The sequence below is a fragment of the Mus caroli genome, unplaced genomic scaffold, assembly GCF_978045245.1.
Source record: "Mus caroli unplaced genomic scaffold, Mus_caroli_1 scaffold_16, whole genome shotgun sequence".
Classification (NCBI taxonomy): Eukaryota; Metazoa; Chordata; class Mammalia; order Rodentia; family Muridae; genus Mus; species Mus caroli.
This window is the reverse complement of record NW_028227271.1, coordinates 96,532,041-96,552,020: the sequence shown is the minus strand read 5'-3', so window position 1 is coordinate 96,552,020 and position 19,980 is coordinate 96,532,041. Positions and strand designations below refer to the sequence as shown.

Sequence of the window (19,980 nt, the reverse complement as noted above, 5' to 3'; positions counted from 1 at the left end):
TTCATGGGGAAATCCAACAAGTATCAAACAAAACCAGTATTCTCTGCCCAAATAAGTGGTTCTATCTGCCCCCATTAGGGACTTCTCTATCCCATAGGCACGACACGGTTGCTACCCTCCTGAAATCAGACACTGTGGTTACCCACATGAAACCTCACAAGACTCGGCCCATTAACAATCCCTCAAGAGGCAGCACACTAACTGCATGAAGCTCCCGCCATGCCTGAGCTTATGGGAGCAGTTCAGAGTTTATTGGAAGGGAGAACTTTTCCTTGATAGTATGGCCTCTGATGAATAATTGCCCATTATCCTGAAACCTCTCACCCATTTCCCAAATTAAACCCACAGGTTCACCAAGCTAGGTTTAGGTGAACTCTCTTCTTTGGTCTGTTCCTGGTGCCCTATCTACAGAGGGAGTCACTTATTCACATCTCCCCAGGAAAGGCAAATGCCACCTCCGTACACTCCATCACAGCCCTGAGGCAGGCATACCTAACTTCTGAACACAAAACCACACTCCAAGACTTAATTAAGGGAGATCAACACTCTGACATAAGACATGTTTTTAGATGCATAAGATAAAAACAGACATTAAAATTAAAACTTTAACAGCAACTGGTTTGAGTAGAATTACAAATAATTTGGGGATTTTTCCATAGTCAACCAGGAACTACTGTTAGACACATATTAAACTTTAGTGTACTTACTGTCTTGTAAATATTGTTTATGCGCCCCTGTAAGTGCTGTTTGTTTGTTATGATATGGGCTCCTTCTGTAGCCCGAGTTGGCCTGGAACACAGCATGAAGATCTGGCTGTCCTCTACCTTGCTGCAGTAATCTAGACTTAGGCTCCCAAGGCTGGATTACAGCCATGTGGCACCATGCCTGGCTCTATAACCCTGGAAGTGCTCTTAAATACATACACATATATTTATAATGTATATGTAAATAAACATAGAAATCATGCAAAGAATAGCAAAAATAAAATAAAAGTCTGTGTATGGTGGTCCGTGCCTGTAACTAACCCCCATGAGGCTGAGTGAAACTTTGAGGCCTGCAGGAACTACAGAGTGAGACCCTGTCTCAAAGGACAAACAAAAACAGCCACTGAGATGGCTCGGCAGGTGAAAGTGTCACCAGCAATGCCTGACAATGTGAGTTTGATCCTCATGGATAGAAAAAAATCAGTTCCCCAAAACTGCCCTTTGACCTCCACACACATGCAGTGGTACCAGTGTACATACAAACTTCCTTCTCATTCTCTCTCTCTCTCTCTCTCTCTCTCTCTCTCTCTCTCTCTCTCTGTCTCTCTCTCTCTCTGTGTGTCTCTCTCTCTCTGTCTCACACACCCCCCCACACACACAGAAATAAATAAAATCTTTTAACACTAAACTAGAAAAGCCTTTTCATACTTAAGTATGTAATACTTTACCACAATAGATCTGCATATAAAACCACAATCTACTAATTTCTCTAGGAACCAGGAAGGGGGCTTAATTTTTTTTTTTTGAGTATTCTATAAAACCTGTCACTTTTGTGAAACCCACCATTCAAGCCAAAGATAATGACATCAGTAATATTTCTAGGCAAACAGTCAGTTAATAGAGAAAGCAAAATAAGCAATTTTGAAGTCAGAATAAAGATAATATTGGTAGGATAAGGTGATCTATAGTACACAGCTATATATATAGTAATATTTTTAATACATATTGATAAATTAGTTAACATTTTAATGCCCTACATTCTTGACTAAATGTTGTTTAGGCTGTCATCATAAGCACAATTTCAAACCACAGGCTAAGGAAATAGCCAAGTCAATAATGTTCCTGCCATCTTGAGGTCCAGAGCCCTAGCTACTGTAATTCCTTACTGCTATTAACCCCAGTGGGTGTTGATATGGGTGCACATGTGTCATGGGGAACATGTGCAGGTCACAGTACTATGTTTACTCGTTGCTTCCCTCCTTCCACCATGTGGGGCACAGGGATTGAAATTGGGTTTGCAGGCACAGTAGCAAGCACATTAATCAGGGTCACAGATTGAATGAAAACAGCCCCATCCGCCCACAGGTAACAGCACAGCTAGGAGGTGTGGCCTTGCTTGACAGCACAGCTAGGAGGTGTGGCCTTGCTGGAGTAGGTAGGCACTGTTGGAGAAAGTGTGTCACTGGGGTAGGCTTTGAGGTGTCAAGTGCTCAAGCCAGGCTCTGTGTGGTACTCTTTTCCTGCTCTCTGCCAATTCAGATACAGAACTTTCAGCTATATTCACCAAGACGATAATGGACAGAACCTCTGGACTGTAAACCAGCCACAATTAAAAGTCTTCCTTTATAACAGTTGCCAAGGCCATAGTATCTCTTCACAGCAATAGAAACCCTAATGATAACACTTACTGAACCATCTGTTTGCAGAGTAATGATTTTAAAAACACTAGATAAATCCATTTTAAAAAAAAATAGTCAAGTCACCACTTCAGTTTTAAGTATAAAATTAATATTTAAATTGTATTCAAATGTTTGGAAAATCACCAAATGTTCAGGGTCCATTAATAATCTACCAATTAACAAAAGATTGTGATCCTACCCTGTAGACAGGCATTTCTACAGGTTCAACATGGGGCAATCTGAAAACACATTATGTCGATTGAATCTAATAATTCACCTACAGCAATTAAAATAGATTATAGCCAATTTTCCTCATTCATGTGTTATGATCTTGGTATGCTGAATAAGCATTTAAATGGGCTCCGAAAAGTCTCTGGTCATACTTTCAACCGATCAATACATAATTTATTTGATATGTGTCTGTGTTTAAGGACACCTTGTTTAATTTATATTGCTGATTCATTAACATTGGGTTCATAGTCAATGGCAATTTAGCTTGTACCTAAATATAGCTTGACTGACACAAACATTGTCTTTATAATACATACCACAGACTTGTGCTGGAGAACACTAGACAGCACCATAGCCCTTTCAACATTATGTTAGGGAGTCATTTTAAATACCAAAATCATCAACAAAAGACATTTAAGAACCCTGATTAAAATCCAAGTTCTGAAACAGGAAGTAAAAGATAGTGCTATCTTGTTCAGAGTCACCTCTTGGCTGCTCTTTGTAAACACACATTCACATATAGCCAGGAAGGTGCAATGTGTATGAATCTGGGGTTATAAAAAGTTTAAGTATATAGGTGAGTTCACAAACATAGAACTCAAAATTACACTCTGAAGTCTATTATACTAAACAATTTCTATACAAGACCAGCATGTTGGAAGAAGGCTCGATCTACAAGCAGATGACAGAGGGAAGGTGTGACTCAGAGTGAGAGCAGGCACATGAGGGGCAGGGCCTGAGGGAGAAAGGAGACAAAGAGGCCACGGGCTTGTACTCCAACTGTGACCATCTGAGCGAGGCCTGGTGACACTATCCTACCTACAACCTCCCAAACAATCCACACAATGTGAGAAGCAGCAAAGTGGTGCTCACTTAACATGCTAACTTTAGGAGAAATTATTACATGACAACTGAAACTACTTGTTAATAAATGTGCTGACCAGATAGGATAGGGTGCTGTAACCCCACACTCAGAAAAATGAGGCAGGCCCAGACGGAGGAGAAGGAATAGGAGAAAGAAGTGGAAGAGGAAGAAGAGGAGGAGGAGGAAAGGGAGGGAAGGAAGACGGGATGGTGAGTGAAGCAAGAGGAGGGAGAAAGGAGTGTAGAAGGGGAGGGGAAGGAGAGGGGAAAGAGGGAGGCGAATGCATGAGGGATAGAGCAGAGGAAGAAGGAGAGGGAGAAAGTGAGAGAATGGAGTGAGGAGGGACGGCAGAGGGAGAGAAGAGCGCTGAACTCAAATCCATTAAACACCATCCATACTTACCTTGGTGTTGGCCATGTCTACGATATACTGGTCTCCCTTTATACACTCCATGACTTCAAAACCATCTCTGTCAATAACCTTGGCCTGTGAGCTTCCAGAAACAACAAGAATCATGTCTCCTGTGTTACTGTACTGTAACGACTTGATCTGATGGCTATACAAAAGAAAAAAACAAAATAGTCTAATGAAACAGAGGGTTTTTTTAAATACTTTTGCTATATTTGGCATAGTCAATAAAAAATGTTATACAAGTATAAAATTAATAATTCCAAAAAGCACAAAATCATCCTCCCTTGTCCCACAGGAATTTACCAAAACCTCCTAAAACTTACACTTTCAACCCAACCAACTCGTGAATACCCTGGCTCTTTTCCAATAAGCTTATCTGCATAATAATTAAAGCTCTATCTTATTTGTTAACTACAACATTTAAAAAAAGAAAAAGGGTACCTTGCTTGTTGCCAAGCCTAGGGACCTGAGTTCAGCCTAGGACCCAAACTGATAAAAGACAGAACAAACTAGTAGCAATTTGTCCTCTGACCTCTGTGCATGTCATGGAATGTGTGGGCATGCACACATGCACACATGTGCGCACACACACACACATACACAGTAAATGTAATAAAAAAAAATTTTTTAAAAGAGCAACCTTGATGTCCTGAGAAGAGGTGACAACCACAGGAAGTCTAGACACTGACAAACGACACAAACAAGAGTCCCCAAGGTCAGCTGACCCGGCCCACTACTGAGAACAAGCAACTCCATCACCTCACTTTTGCTTACTGCTGTGATTCCTGTTTTCTTCGTACTGGGTGTTAGCAGTGTTTTTACTTTTTGTAGTTTTTGCATTTTGTATCTAGCTATTTAAACTCTGTGCACGTGTGCAGGAGGACCATATGGAGGTGGGAAACAACTTTCAGAAGCCAGCTCTATCCTTTGAAGACAGGTCCTAGGATTCACAGCCAGGTTGTCAGGATGGCTGAGCATTTACCACGGAGCATTGCTGTTGGCCCTTATTATACTTTTAAACCTATATGCCTTTATTTGGTTTTCCCTTTTGTTCATTCACTGTTTCTCAATGCAGCCCTGGCTGGCCCGGAACTCGCTTTACAGACCAGGCTGGCTTTGAGCTCTTAGAGATCCACCTGCCTCTGCCTCCCAAATACTGGGATTAAAGACGTGAGATTTTTTTTTTCTTTCCCTCAGTTTCTTTCTGTTCTTTCCTTTTCCTTCGTCTCTTTCTTTCTTCCCCCTGCCCACTGAGGGCCTACCACTAATGGAGAAATTGATATCAGAACCAGAGCCACCTCTCTCGATCCAGTGAGAGGCACAGCCATGCCCGTTCAGAGAAGGTCTGGATCTCAACCCCGAGGCTCCTCCTTGAATGTTGTATGTCAGCCCCAGAAAGAGAGGACACTGCTGTGTGCTTGCATATTCTTTACAGTAGCTTCTAATATCGTCAGCAATCTTATTAAAGTGCTTCTGGTCAAATTACATCACATTTCTACACTCTGATAAGACTCTGACAGATCAAATTTTAGGCAATCAATCAGGAACTGAGAAAATTAGAGTCTATTTAGACCAATTGTGGTTTTATACATAAAACACATCAAATCTTTGATAATTAAACAATTGAGACTGCTCAACAAAGGTCTTTTAGTAAGACTGTGCGAACTTGCTAGCATGTGAGACAGACTCTGTTACTAGCACTCCCATTGGGAAGCGTTAGTTCCCTTCAATCAAGCCTAAGAGATCTGGCGCTATGCATTATCACTGTTTTCTGGTGACTGATTTTTGTTTTCAAAGGGAAGTTAAAAATCTTAAAAATAGCAAACTTTAAGGAGAGGGAGTAGAAGCAGGCAGGGGTTCCCATCTCTCTGGAACCACTCTACCAAACGCTGTTTATATTCAGAGGGAGACCTACATTTTCAGCAACCCACATGGGTACTGCTTTGCTTTTCGGCTAGGAAGGAAAACGTTACCATTTTCGTGTGCTCTCTGTAGTCCACTTTGCCAGTGCTCAAATGAAAATGTTCAGTTCCAACCTCATCATTCCTGTCCCACTTTGCTCTTAATTCTGCTAACCACAGAGTTAAAAAGACGGGATTAGGAGTCATTAGACACAGTCCTGAGGAGGATAAAAGGGCTTGTTCAGGGTAGTGCATCTGCTCTTCAAATTCCTGCCTATACTACTAAGATTCTGATCAAAGAGGGGGCAGAGAAAGCCAATCTGACAGTAAACTGGAGTCGTGAGGAAGTGAGTGCTCTCGGGAGGCGCTCTGACAGCAGAGGACGGCTTAGTAGCATTGCACAATTCCTTCTGTGAAGTGATTCACGGGGCAAAGGGGGAGACTCGAGAGTGAGGGGAGTGGGGAGGTGACGACTGAGGATCCTCTAAGTACCTTTTGCTTGGCTAGCAAAACAAGCTGGGACATGCAAGACAGATAAACACAGCTGTCCAGGGCTGTCACTTGGGGCTCATGAGCCAAGGTGTCCGGCTGTAGTGAAAAGTGCACCGGAATGTGAGTCAGAAATCTAGAGATCCAAACCCTCGCTCTGCTAACTGGCTGTATGAGGATGAGCAAGCCCTTCTGCTCCCCGCTGTCTTATATTACAGAAAACCCGCACACAGGAAGAGTAGCAAGACTAGACAGAGATGTTCCTGGGCCACAGCATGCTCATGCTACCTGGGTAATTCTGCTGAGTCCCCGCTTCCTCCATTGAATAAGGAGAATAATGCTTAACTTACAGGATTGGGATAAGTTGTAAAAACAATATTACACAGTGGGGCTGGAGAGGTGCCTCAATGCTTAAAAGCACTCTCTGATCTTCCAGAAGACCTGGGTTCACTTCTCAGCATCTGCATGGCTTCTTACAACCATCTCTGATGCCCATTCTAGGGGACCCAATGCCCTCCTCTGGCCTCTGCAAGCATTGTGTGCATGTGGGGCACATGCAGACAAAACACCCAATTATAAGAAATCAAACCAACAGTGTCAACTAACCCAGAGACTAAGCCACCAACCGAAGAGCAGACATGGGCTGCTCTGAAGCCCCAGGCACATATGTAGCAGATGAATGTCTTGTCTGGCCTCGTGGGAGAAGGATGCCCCTAATCTTGAGACTTGATGCCCCAGGGAAGCACCCTCTCAGAGGTGAAGGAGGGGCGTGAATAACTCTGGAAGTGGGGACTGGGGGCAGCAACATTTGGAATGTAAATAAATAAAATAATAATTAAATAAATAAGTAAATGTTGAGAATAAAACTTAACTTATAGATTGAAGTAATATTATACATCAGAACCAGAGAAATGGCCGAAGGTTCAGAGCACTTGTTTACTCTTGAGTAAGGCATGGCTCCTAGCAACTACATCCGTACGTGCAGTTTCAGGGGATTTGACACTCTCATTGGCCTCAAAAACACACTTGATTCATATACACACATGCAAGCAACACCTAAATACTAGCGTAACATTTACTCAAAATTAATAATAATAATAACACGCATAAAGGTGCCCACTAGAGACCTTGAAACAAGTAGTTACTGGTATTACTTCTCGATTCCCAGAGAATAATATCATACTTATTATGCTTATAGTTATCGTTTGATCATCCCTCGAGTCCCAGGAAGAACTCACTCAAGGGACACTGCAGTTAGCAAAATCTACCGGTGCTCAGGTCTCTCAGGCAAGCTTGTCAAATACTTTGCCTTAATCTGCAGTTGATTAACTGTGGATATGGAACCTGTAGGCAGAAGGCTATGGACCCAACATGTATAATGCAGTGCCGGGAACAGGCCAAGGAAGTGAGAGGGGTGCGGTGCGACCACAGGTTTCTATAGGATGGTGTCAGAAAACACCACTTACTCCAAGCTGGATTACCTTCAGCTGCTTCAAGGAACTCTAAAGAACAGATTCACAGCACAAAAAGAAAGGGTTTTAATGGCAGGCCAAAGTCCAACTGCCATATTCAACTGTTGTTAGCTAAAAGAGATCTTACTGCATCTTCATTCAACTTCTAACTGGCAAAAAAGAAGGCCTGGTCATTATATACTGAGTGCTAGAATCAGGGGCTGGAACGTCTTAACTCAATACAGTTAAGACAGTGAAACTAAATGAAACATACACCCCCCATATTTCACTTTTGAAGAATGCATTAGAGGTTGAGGAGATGGTTCTGCAGTTAAGAATGCACGTTCCTCTCCATAGACAAGTGAAACAGTTCACAACTGCCTGCAGCTCGGCTCCAGGATGTCTGACACCCTCTTCTGGCCTCTATGGGCTCCTACACTCACACCAGTACAACCTGGTAACTGTATTTCCAATATTCACTAGTTATCTGCAGTGACTGTCACAGAGGGGAGGGAACATAAAGAATGCTTTCCATAGCACAAGAGGTTCTACTGCTCTGTTGTCTAGATACCAAGAGTAGATCACCAGATCACTCACCCTCTAGTGTGCTCAGAAGAGGAGACACAAAACAGAATTAAAGACAGAATGAATAACCCAGCGATACTGGGCTAGAATGAGAGGCACTGTGTGACTCAGGTAAGTTTTATAGAGAGTCAGACAGACCCGAAAGTTACCGTCAACAATCTGCCTAAAGCTACTGATATTCCAGGACGACAAACATATGGAGAATCTGTATCTTGGTATTATCCTCAGTTAATAAAGTTCATTTCTGAAATTTTAATGTCACTTTTCCATAAATAAAATTTCTAAAATTAGATTTATTAAAAACTTTTAAGAATCAATAAGACTTTGTCATTTAAACACAGACAGACAGAACAGACAATAAGCTTTTAAATACATATAAAGTCATGTCAAAATAGTATTAAAGGTTTCTAGTGGACAAATCTGGACAATTTAAAGACCAAAAAGAATGGCTGCAACTAACAACAAATAACTGAAAGTGCAGAACTCAAAGAAATAGAAAACCAGAGGTGCCGAAACTGTAGTTACTGTGCTGTGACAAAACACCGTGATCAAGGCAACTTATTTAAAAAAAAACAAAACAAAAAACAAAAACAAAAAAAAAAAACCTGCTTAACTGTCCTGGTGGGTCAGAGTCCACAATGGCAGTATGAGCTTTGGCCTTTATAAACGCAGAAATGTTATGTGGACATGTTTCTGTTTTGATCCCAGGGGTGGCATATCGGCTGCTTTAGATTCTCCACAACAGCTCTGTATGATTTGTCTCGTGCTTTGGCAGGGGTGTGATTTTGCCAGGTGAAGAGAGTTTATTTACGTTTGCGATTCTGGGGACCCTTGAGAGGATATAAAAATGCCAAAGCCACAGGCAGCGGCTGCTCCCCCGTTGCTACTGTTTGTCAAGTGGTCATGCGCAAACAGAGAAGAAGAAATGGGATATCTTGACGATGAAGACTGGACTTGTCCCCTGGAACTCCATGCCCTTAGTCAGCAAGTAGTCTAACGAGATCTATGCCGTGCTTTCCCACCTGGAGTTGGGGGTTGGAAGGGATTGGGGGGGGGGGGGGTCAGGGGAAAGGATGGTAGATATAAGAACCAATAAAGTAGCCTAAATGTACACCAACAACCACCAATATATAAGCCTCAATGAGTCAATGAGATCAATAATCTATGTAGCAAATATGAATAGGTAATAAGTTCATCACTTCTTTTATTTTTATTTTTTTATTTTTTTTGGTTTTTCGAGACAGGGTTTCTCTGTGTAGCCCTGGCTATCCTGGAACTCACTCTGTAGACCAGGCTGGCCTTGAACTCAGAGATCCACCTGCCTCTGCCTCCCCAGTGCTGGGAATAAAGGTGTGTACCACCACCGCCCGGCAAGTTCATCACTATTATGTATTACATACTACCAAGTGATTTCTCCACAAAGGTCCTGTTAAGTATGTATATACATACATATATATGTATATAAATTCACTTCACAATGAAGTGATTCCTTCATTAGTAGCAGCAATATTAGTTTAATGTAGGAATCTATCAGTACATGGCAATCGGTGTACAGTATAAAGCCTAATCAAGTCTTTACTCTTCTCTGAGTATACTGGGAGGAGAAAAAGGAGCAGCATGCGCGACGCCCATATATGGGCAGAAACAGAAGAGGCTGCTATGGGAAGCACCTTGTCAAGCCTTTTTAGTGCAATGCTAACTGTCTATACAGGAAAGTGGCATGGACCACTGCTTGGATAAGGACTGAGTGTGTACCATAAACAAACACACATTATAAGCCGATTGTGGTGGCATGTGTCTTCAATGTCAGCACTCGGGAAGCAAAGGCAGGGCAATTCTATGAGTTTAAGACCAATCTGATCTACACTGCGAGTCCCAAAGACAGCCAGGACTCCAGGGAAAGAAACAACCGAAACACCACAGTACCAAGCCTTATTTGCTGGTCTACACTGCGAGTTCCAAAGACAGCCAGGACTCCAGGGAAAGAAACAACCGAAACACCACAGTACCAAGCCTTATTTGCTGGAATATTTTAAAGTAAAGCAAGGAAGGACTGAGTTCTAAATAGATGTATTTTAAAAAACCAAACAACTAGTAGAAAATGCCTTGAAAACATTTTCAAGGTCAAGGGCCAGGAGAGGGCTCAGTGGGGAAAGCTGCCTGTGGCCAAACCTGAAGCTCTGTGCTAGACCCCAGGGCCCCTGTGATGAAAGGAGAGAAACAGCTCCTGTAAGCTGTCCTCATTCTTCACGTGTGTACACTGGCACATGCACCTACACACATAACACATGAACATATACATGGAAATAATAGATGTATATATAGTTTGTATAATGCATAAAAGATGTATTTTATATGTGTGTCACATATGTATGTATGTCAATGAAGCTAAGGAAAAGAGATGTATGGTTTATTTTCATTTAATAGTGATATAATTTATATAAGTTAAATACTATTCATTGTAGACTGAGTTCAAATGACAACAGCATTACCTCCAATATAAAAGCCAAAAGCTAACCATGGAGCTGTTAAGTAAATACATACCATTCACAAGGTTGAAGAGATCGAAATGCCTTGAAAGAAGCATCCATTCCAGCAAAATCCCAAAATTTAACATCGTAATCATATCCTCCAGTGACCAAACGGGCACCTGAGGGGTCCAGACCCAGAGCGGAAACCTGTTCAAAACAAACAGATGCAAGCTCACAGAGGAAGAGTTAGACAGTCCCCACTTCTAGCCTCCTGCACCACTGTCAGAAAGGCACAGCAGATGTGGACCAGCAGTTGTTGCTACTCCTGAATGAATGGTAATGTGTTACATCCTGCAGATTGCTTCACTTTAATGTACTACTTATCTTGAAATAAAGATATTGTTATCTATGTGTGTGTGTGGTGTGTCTGTGTGTGTCTGTGTGTGTGTCTGTGTGTGTGTGTGGTGTATGTGTGTCTGTGTGTCTGTGTGTGTGTGTGTCTGTGTGTCTGTGTGTGTCTGTTTGTGTGTGTGTGTGTGGTGTGTGTGTCTGTGTGTGTGTGTGTCTGTGTTTGTGTGTGTGTGTGGTGTGTGTGTGTGGTGTGTGTGTGTGTGTCTGTGTGTGTGTGTCTGTGTGTCTGTGTGTGTCTGTTTGTGTGTGTGGTGTGTGTGTCTGTGTGTGTGTGTGTCTGTGTGTGTCTGTGTTTGTGTGTGTGTGTGTGTGGTATGTCTGTGTGTGTCTGTGTGTGTGTGTCTGTGTGTGTGTGTGTGTGTGTTGGAGGAAAGCAGATTCCTGGAATCTACTGGCCAACCATGCCAGCCAAATCAATAGGCTCCAGCTTAGTAAAGGAAGATAAAGAGCACCTGAGAAAGACATTTACTGTCTGTCCCAGGCTTCTATGTGCACACACACATATGTGCACCTGCACATGTGAACCAGTGTACACACACACATGAAACATGAAAATTTTATATAAGTCAGTTGGGCATGGTGGCACATGCCTTTAATCCCAGTACTCAGGAGGCAGAGGCAGGTGGATCTCTGAGTTCCTGGATAGTCAGAGTTACATAGTGAGATGCTGTCTTTAAAAAGAAGAAAGGAAGGGAGAGAGGGAGGGAGGAAGGGAGGGAGGGAGGGAAGGACAGAGGGAGGGAGTGAGAAAGGGAGGAAGGCAGGCCGGCCTTATACATAATTCAAACAATAAGACAGTGCAACAAATATGAGATAAATCTTCCTCTATCACAGAAGAACAACAAAGTAAATCTTTAAGTTTACTGTGCTACTAAAAGCAAAAAGATAACACACTCCAGCGCAAGACGACGACAAGATGATAGGGTTTGTCCTTGAGATTTCTCAAGGTAACCGTGGTGGTTTTGTTCTAAAGGAGCCATTTTGGGGATTGGGGACAGTTTCTCGGGGGGAACTTAGTTTTTTGTTTTGTTTTAAGCAATGTTTCAATAGGTAGACCTATTAGAACTCAACCTGAAATGTTCCTCTGCCCCTGCCTCCGCTGTGCCAGGGTTATAAGCATGCATTCTCAGCTTGGCTTCAAAAGGATGCTTTCAGGGTGAGCATTCAGACAGCAGGGTCACTGCCAATGCTTATAAACTTCACTAAAATATTAAAGCATTATTCCAAATAACCAAGGATACGAAAGTCTGTAAGACAGAACACAGAATTCAGTGCGGACAAAATTATCTGCCCCAGTTAGAAACTGTGTCTTCCCACGGGTTAAATTTAATCCTCAAACCCTGGGTTTCCAAGAGTTAAAAAAGACAGAAAGTTTAACTAATTTTTCAGTGTATTTTAATCACAGATATGTCAGTATAATTCAACAGATACTTACTATAAACATATTATTGAAGAAATAATTATTTTTTAAGTTAATTATCATAAAATGCAGAAACAGGTATCAAACTATTCGGAATGATGGTCTAGAGTAATCTGACCAGGACACAAAGTAATTTAGGCTTTCTGTTTTAGCTTTCTCCCCCAGGCCATACTTTTCTCCCTCCCCTTTCCTCCCTCCAAACCTCCCATATCTTGCTTCCTACTCCCCTTCAGACTCACGGCCCCTTTCTTTACTATTGCTATTGCATTCATGTGTTTCTTTCAACCCAGCCTGGGAACAGGCTCTAGCATCTTCAACTTCAGCTCTCTCCCTCGCTCTTTAAAGGACAGTCATCATTTTCTCCGTCTTGAGCTTCACATGTAAGTCTAGAATTAGGCAATTTATTTGACCTGGCATCAAACTAACTGTATAAGAGCTTCAATATTTGACAGTTTTTCTTATGATTATAGCTAAGGATTTTAAATACTGTTTTAATTTAAATTGGTTATAAAATCATGCCCCAACGGAAATTTAATAAAGAATTTTTAACTCCAATTAAATCATTGATTTTATATTTTCCTTCAAATTTAAAAGGAACCACTACAAAATTTCTACTTTTAAATAGTTCAGTCTTTTTGTTAGATGGCCAAAACATCCATTTTAACTATCACTATGAGCAGTTCATTGAAGAAATATGCAAAAATAGATATGCTTATAGAGAAATGTATGAGTTTGATATACTTACAGACAGTGGAAAAGAAAAAAATCTAAAAGCAATAGCCTAACCTTCCACTCTTAAAAACTATCAAAAGAAAAGCAAGGAAATCCAACCGAAGCATAAAAGGGAAGCCGGAAGTTCAGAGTGGAAAGTGAAACACAAGAAGTTTGCACACACAGAAAAGGTCACAGACAGTCTGGTCTACACAGTGAGTTCCAGGACAGCCAGGGCTACACAGAGAAACCCTACCTTGGAAAAAAACAAAAACAAAAAAAAAAAAACAAACAAACAAAAGAAAGAAAAAGAAACGGTCACAAAGCTAGAACAGTTGGTTCTGTGATTTTTTCAAAGAAAATAAGAAACCTTTATTAGACTAAATAAGCAAAAAAGAAAGAATTCCTAGTATTGGGATTGAAAGAAGGAATCTACTATCTGGAGCTGGAGGGGTGGGTGGGCCCAGCTGCAGTAGAGTACCAGAAGGATGTGAGTTGCTGAGTTGCTGTGTAGGGAAGAGGGTTGAACCCAGGGCCACTGAAGCATCTCCCCAGCCCCACAGGATTTTTAAGCAATGTTAATAAGAAAATAACAACAACAGCTCTCAGCTATTTGGGAGAATGCCCCTAATTCTAAAAATCTGTCAAGACCATTTAGACTCAAAATCTATTGAAAACCACAAAGTATATTTTAATGTAACATTTTTGTACATTGACACTAAACACTAGAAATGAGAATTTTCATTTTATTTAAAATGACATTAAACTGATTGTATTTAACAGAGATGTGTATAAGACCGATCTTTACAAGGGAAAAGTGTCTGTGGCCTGAATACACTGTGTTAAGATTCCCATCACCAATTCCCACATTTCTGGCTCTGCCTCCACTGAATGTTGTCTTTCTTGGCTGCAATAATGTTGAAGGCAATGGGAAGTTTCCCAAAGCTATTAAAAACAGAACTGGATGTGTCACTTTATAGTGGACCTGTATCCCACGGAAAGAGGATCTTAAAGCCAACACTAACAATGACACTAAGTGGACCCCAGGAAAATGAAAGGTGCTGCTATTTTGATTGACTGTGAAAAATCATCTTTCTAGTTTTTCATGATGTCTGTAGCTTTCATCAATTGACCTTAGAATGGTCTCAGGCTGTGTGTGTGTGTGTGTGTGTGTGTGTGTATGTTATACCTTATCAGCTGACTGGTCCAGAAAAGCTCTGTTAATAAAAAAAAGAACAAGAACATTTTAAACTTACTGTTTTAGTGCCGTGCTTCAGTGTTATCTCGTGCGAGTCGGGAATCCTCTGGACGGGGTTCTGAAACAAGAGGGTCCCATTACATCACTGAGTAAGATGATATAAGTGAGGACCCATACAGACACTATAGGGAAGACACTTCTGTGTGTGTCCCTGGGCCCAAGGGCTATCCAAGACAAGCCTTCTACCACTCACTGAGCTACATCCCAGTCCCTCAGTCTCTTCCCTTCCCTGTCTCTGCACCCCAAATGTTAGAACCACAGGCATGAGCCACTGCTCCTGGCGCCAAGAAATTCTTTAAGTTAAATGAAATTATTTCTTGTTGTTATTATGTTAAACAATAAACAAGGGCTGGTGAGATGGCTCAGTGGGTAAGAGCACCCGACTGCTCTTCCAAAGGTCCAGGGTTCAAATCCCAGCAACCACATGGTGGCTCACAACCATCTGTAATGAGATCTGATGCCCTCTTCTGGAGTGTCTGAAGACAGCTACAGTGTACTTACTTATATAATAAATAAATAAATCAATCTTAAAAAAAAAAAAACAATAAACAAGTACCTACTGATAATGTCTGAGAAATTAAGGATTAGTTTTTCCTTTAAGTTATAAATTACATGAAAAACAAACAAACAAACAAAACAAAACTGAAAGCTTCTATCCAGGCCAGTGAGACAGCTCAGTGTGTAAAAATACTGGACCAAGCCTCACTACCTGAGCTCTAGCCCTGGGTCTCACAGGGGAACAGAGAATTGACTTCCACAAGCTGACCCCTGACCTCCGCACATATATCATGGCATAAGCATACCCCACACACAAATAAAATGTAATTTTAAAAAGTGTACATTTACAGTAAAGGCTAGTGAGATGGCGCCATTGGTAGGGACACTGGATGGGTCTCCAGGACCACACATAAAAAAGAAAGCTAACTCCCAAATGTCAGCCAACCCCACCCTGTCCCCAGTGTCTGTGTACACATACTGTGGTGTGCTTAGGGAGGTTGGCTGACATTTGGGAGTCCACTTCTATCAGAATTTTGTGGGAATAATTTTCAAAATCTCTATAATAAAACTCAAAGAGAACACAGTGAGGGCAGAAGAGATGGCTCAGCAGTTTAGAGTCCTGACTGCTTTTTCAGAGGTCCTGAGTTCAGTTCCCAGCAACCACATGATGGCTCACAACCATCTACAGAGCTACAGTGTACTCACATACACAAAACAAAGAAATAAATCTTTAAAAAATATTCTGACAATTAAGATCACCATGACATAGGAGGGGTGCTTTTGGGATAGCATTTGAAATGTAAAATAAGAAAATACCTAATAGTAAATAAATAAGTTCAGAGTAAAAAAAATCACCATAACAATCATGTTGGCTGACAAATTTAAAACTTTTTTTTTCATAAAATACTACTCTCAGGTAAATAATAAAATAGAAAAATAATTTATATCAAATTCTGGCTGTATCTTACTAAAACATGGTCATTTCCTTCTGCTCTCTCTAGATACATGTATACATTTAATACATAAACAGTACAGATAGAAACCTCCATGTGGAATGTTAAGTCAGTCCTTATTTTAATAAGCATTTATTCAGGGAGGTTATACTACACAGGAGGTTATACTACACAGGAGGTTATACTGCACAGGAGGTTATACTACACTAACCTCCCCTTTCAAGAAAGCATATGATCCAAGAGGCAGAGACCATGACCATAATTTAATAAATAAATGACTGTAGTGTGGAGGGGATTAAGTGAGAGATAGAAGAGAGGGGTGCATACATCAGATGTAAGAGTACACAATAAGCATTGCATTATGAGTTGCCATTATTGAAACAAATCCTCTTATTTAAGAACAGGGTATTACACTAACATCCTATGTCTATTACAGAGCCATCCATTAGAAACTAGCCATGGTGGTTATGCCTGGGATTCTAGCAACTGAGAGACTTAGATAAAAGAATCTTGAATTCAAGGCTCCCCTGGGCTACATGGTGTTTAAAACCTAACCTGCAGAGCTGGAAAGATGGCTCCTGGAAGTATTTCTCAACACTTCAGAATATGGGTTCAGAAATAGCACATCTAAGCTACCCCACGACAATCTCTCATTGCTTCAGACACTAACATCATGGGACAGTGTAATGTTGCCTAGTCCCTCCTGACCACTCTCTATCCAAACTGCAAAAGAGTATCTTAAAGTGTATATATGTATCTCTCATTTCTGGATCCTCAGGCCGCAAAACAGAAAACACATGGCCAACACAGAATAGTTGTGGGAATGAATAAATAATTTTTCATTTACAGTGAAACTTTGGGATTGCTGGTTATAACCATAAAGAGAAGCAGATGCTATTCCACCAGGTCAGTCCAATCAGAGGCAGAGAATAACAATTCCCCAAAATGAAAACCTTGTAAGAAAATTATTCTAACACAACTAAATACAGATCAAGCACCGCGATAGCAGAGAAGTGCAGGCAGAAGGTTTGGGCTGTTTCCTCTGAGAGGTTGCTACGGTCTATTACTGCAATAGATTAAAGAAGGCAGTTAGGAACCAGAGAGGAGCTGAATACCAATAAACAAACAGCTTGGAATTTTCAGTTTATTCTAAAACAAAGATACTACTTTAAGATTGAATATTTTCTGAGAAGTATTACACATAACCTATTTCAGAGGTGAAAACATTCCAACAAAAACTCAAAAACAATTAAAAGGCCCAACAAATGGATTTGAGGCTTTCTCCCAATTGAATTATATAGGATATTCCTGTATCTGGCAATGAATTTAAGCAAGAAAGCATGTATAAGTGCTAAGAACTGGGAGAGCATTTGAAATGTCTCACTTAGAAAGGAATTTATCGTAACCCACATCTCATTTCATAACTAATACTTAAAAGAAGAAACTACGATAGTCTGCCTCTCATTTCATAACTAATTACTTTTTAGTCACTCAGCAAGTAGAAATACCACTGCAAAAAAAAATAGCTGTATGAGAATTATTTCATTTAATTCAATGCAGAATGTGCCTAAATATAGACAATTTCTAACACTTCAGCAAAAAACTTAGGCCATATTTACATTATGAGTGAATTAAAGTATTGTTTACATTTAAAACCAACATTTTACTGGAAATCAAGTGGGGTATAATTCAAACAAAGCCCAGATAATTGGCATAACTTAATCATCTAAAATAGTAGCAATTCATCTTTTTGGAGCATATCACTTGGTGACTGTATTTTTCCAGAACTTTTTACTAATGACTTTGAAATATGACTTAGTGTGAAATTCACAATTACAATAAAATATTTTCAAGATTTTCCTGCCAAGGAACATTACAGATTAAATTACTTCAGTGCAGTAATTTATTATGAGAACTCATAACAAAAGTTACAGTTAATGGAAAAAAGAGAAGATATTACTTCTTGTCTTGGATTGGGTTTAAATATACCACCTAGAGCGTTATTTCCCAGGCTCTCAGTTCTGCCTCAATAACACCTCTGGAAGAGCAGTGAGTGCTCTTAACTGCTGAGCCATCTCTCCAGCCCACGAGCAATTTTTATGAAGAACATTCTACAATGTTTTCAAAAGATCTGCAAAACCAAAAAAAAACAAAAAACAAAAGCCAGGCATTTTGGCACACACCTTTAATCCCAGCACTCAGGAGGCAGAGCCAGGCAGATTTCTGAGTTTGAGGCCAGCCTCGTCTACAAAGTGAGTTCCAGGACAGCCAGGGCTACACAGAGAAACCCTGTCTCAAAAAAAAAAAAAAAAAAAAAAAGATTTGCAAATTATACTCATTCAGGTGGAAAGTCAAGAGTCAAGAAAGCTGTATAGTATAGCAGTATACTATAAGCCATAATAAAAAGACCACTTGGAAACAAAAAAATCAGAATTAAAGTAAATTCTAAGATAATTCTGAGGAGTTGATAAACTAACTTAACATTCGTTCGTTCGTTCGTCATACTAATCATATGTTATGCATTAAATACAAACATTAAAGTAAAAATCCAGAAAGAAAGATTCTGCTCCAGACCCATAGCCAAATATTAGGCAAAGGGAGTGGGGGGATGACCAAACAGGAGATCTCCATCGGTCCCTAGCCTTGGGTCTCTCCCCTTGGAGCTCAGGTAACCCTGCTGAAGAGAGGGAGGAACAACTGTAGGAGCCAGAGGAGTCATAGGGGCTCGCAGAGACTGAAACAGCGATCACAGAGCCTACATGGCTCTGCACTAGGTCCTCTGCATATATGTTATGCCTGTTAGCACGGCCATTTTGTGGGGCTCCTGACATGGGAATCCCGGACTCTTCTGTCTGCTCTCAGGACCCGTTTCCTCCTACTGAGATGCCATGTCCAGCCTTGACGTGGGGGCTTGTGTTCCACTGATAGCCCTGAGAAGCCCTGCTCTTTTCTAAAGCAAACATAGGAAGAGTGATCTGGGGAGAGGGAGGGGGGCAGGGAGAGAGGGAGGGAGGGGGGCAGGGAGGGGGGAGGGAGGGGGGTAGGGAGAGAGGGAGGGAGGGGGGCAGGGAGGGAGGGAGGGGGGCAGGGAGGGAGGGAAGGGGGCAGGGAGGGAGGGAGGGGGGCAGGGAGGGAGGGAGGGGGGCAGGGAGGGAGGGAGGGGGGCAGGGAGGGGGGCAGGGAGGGAGGGAGGGAGGGAGGGAGGGGGGCAGGGAGGGAGGGAGGGAGAGAGGGAGGGAGGGAGGGAGGGAGAACACAAGTCCAGATGTACTGGAAAAATAAATAAGTAAGTAAAAAATTAAATTAAAAAAAAAAAGCTTCTGCTCACTAGGGCCAATCATTGCAATGACGAACAGACTGGTAAACAGGCAGATGTAGGTGCTGCAGACGCTGGCCAGCCCAGCATGCAGGGCTCAGCTCCACTCTGCCTGATGGAGCAGCAGGTGCTTAGAAAACAGGTATCTGAGACATCTTTAGAAATGTGAAGAGGTTCTCGAGAATGTGGTGTAAGAGTTAGTTTTAATACACTCTAGACTCACCAGGGAAGTCTCCTAGAGGGCCTGCACAGATCAGGCTGGCCAGCAGGCCTACCTGCACGACTACCTTGACAGCATTAGTTGAAGTGGGCAGCACTGTTGCATGGCTGGGCCTGGGGCTATGTCACACAGGAAGAGGTGACTCATGCACAAATGGGCACGCACACATTCACTCCTATGTGTTGACCACAGAAGCAGGTGCCAGCTTCCAGGCTACTGTGACTTCCCCACAGAGACAGACTGCAACCTGGACCTGTGAGCCACAGTGAAGCCTTTCTCCCCTAAGCTATTTGTCAGCATATTTTGTCACGGAACAGAAAACAAAACTAAGCAAGATAATTCTTCTATGTGTGTGATCCTTTGCACACTTAGTCCTAAGTTGCAGTGAGTTACACCCCCTTCCTAA

At 41.5% G+C, this 19,980-nt stretch overlaps 1 protein-coding gene across 1 annotated transcript in view; it reads right to left on the bottom strand.

The window, feature by feature from the left end:
- The window catches only part of Wdr70 (WD repeat domain 70), a 204,928-nt gene that overhangs the window by 140,380 nt on the left and 44,568 nt on the right, over positions 1–19,980 (bottom strand). The window contains exons 6-8 of the mRNA XM_021183813.3: positions 14,586–14,645; positions 10,861–10,994; positions 3,882–4,035 (exon numbers count right to left, since the gene is read on the bottom strand). Coding sequence (XP_021039472.1) covers positions 3,882–4,035; positions 10,861–10,994; positions 14,586–14,645 — 348 coding nt within the window. The remainder of the gene's footprint in view (positions 1–3,881; positions 4,036–10,860; positions 10,995–14,585; positions 14,646–19,980) is intronic.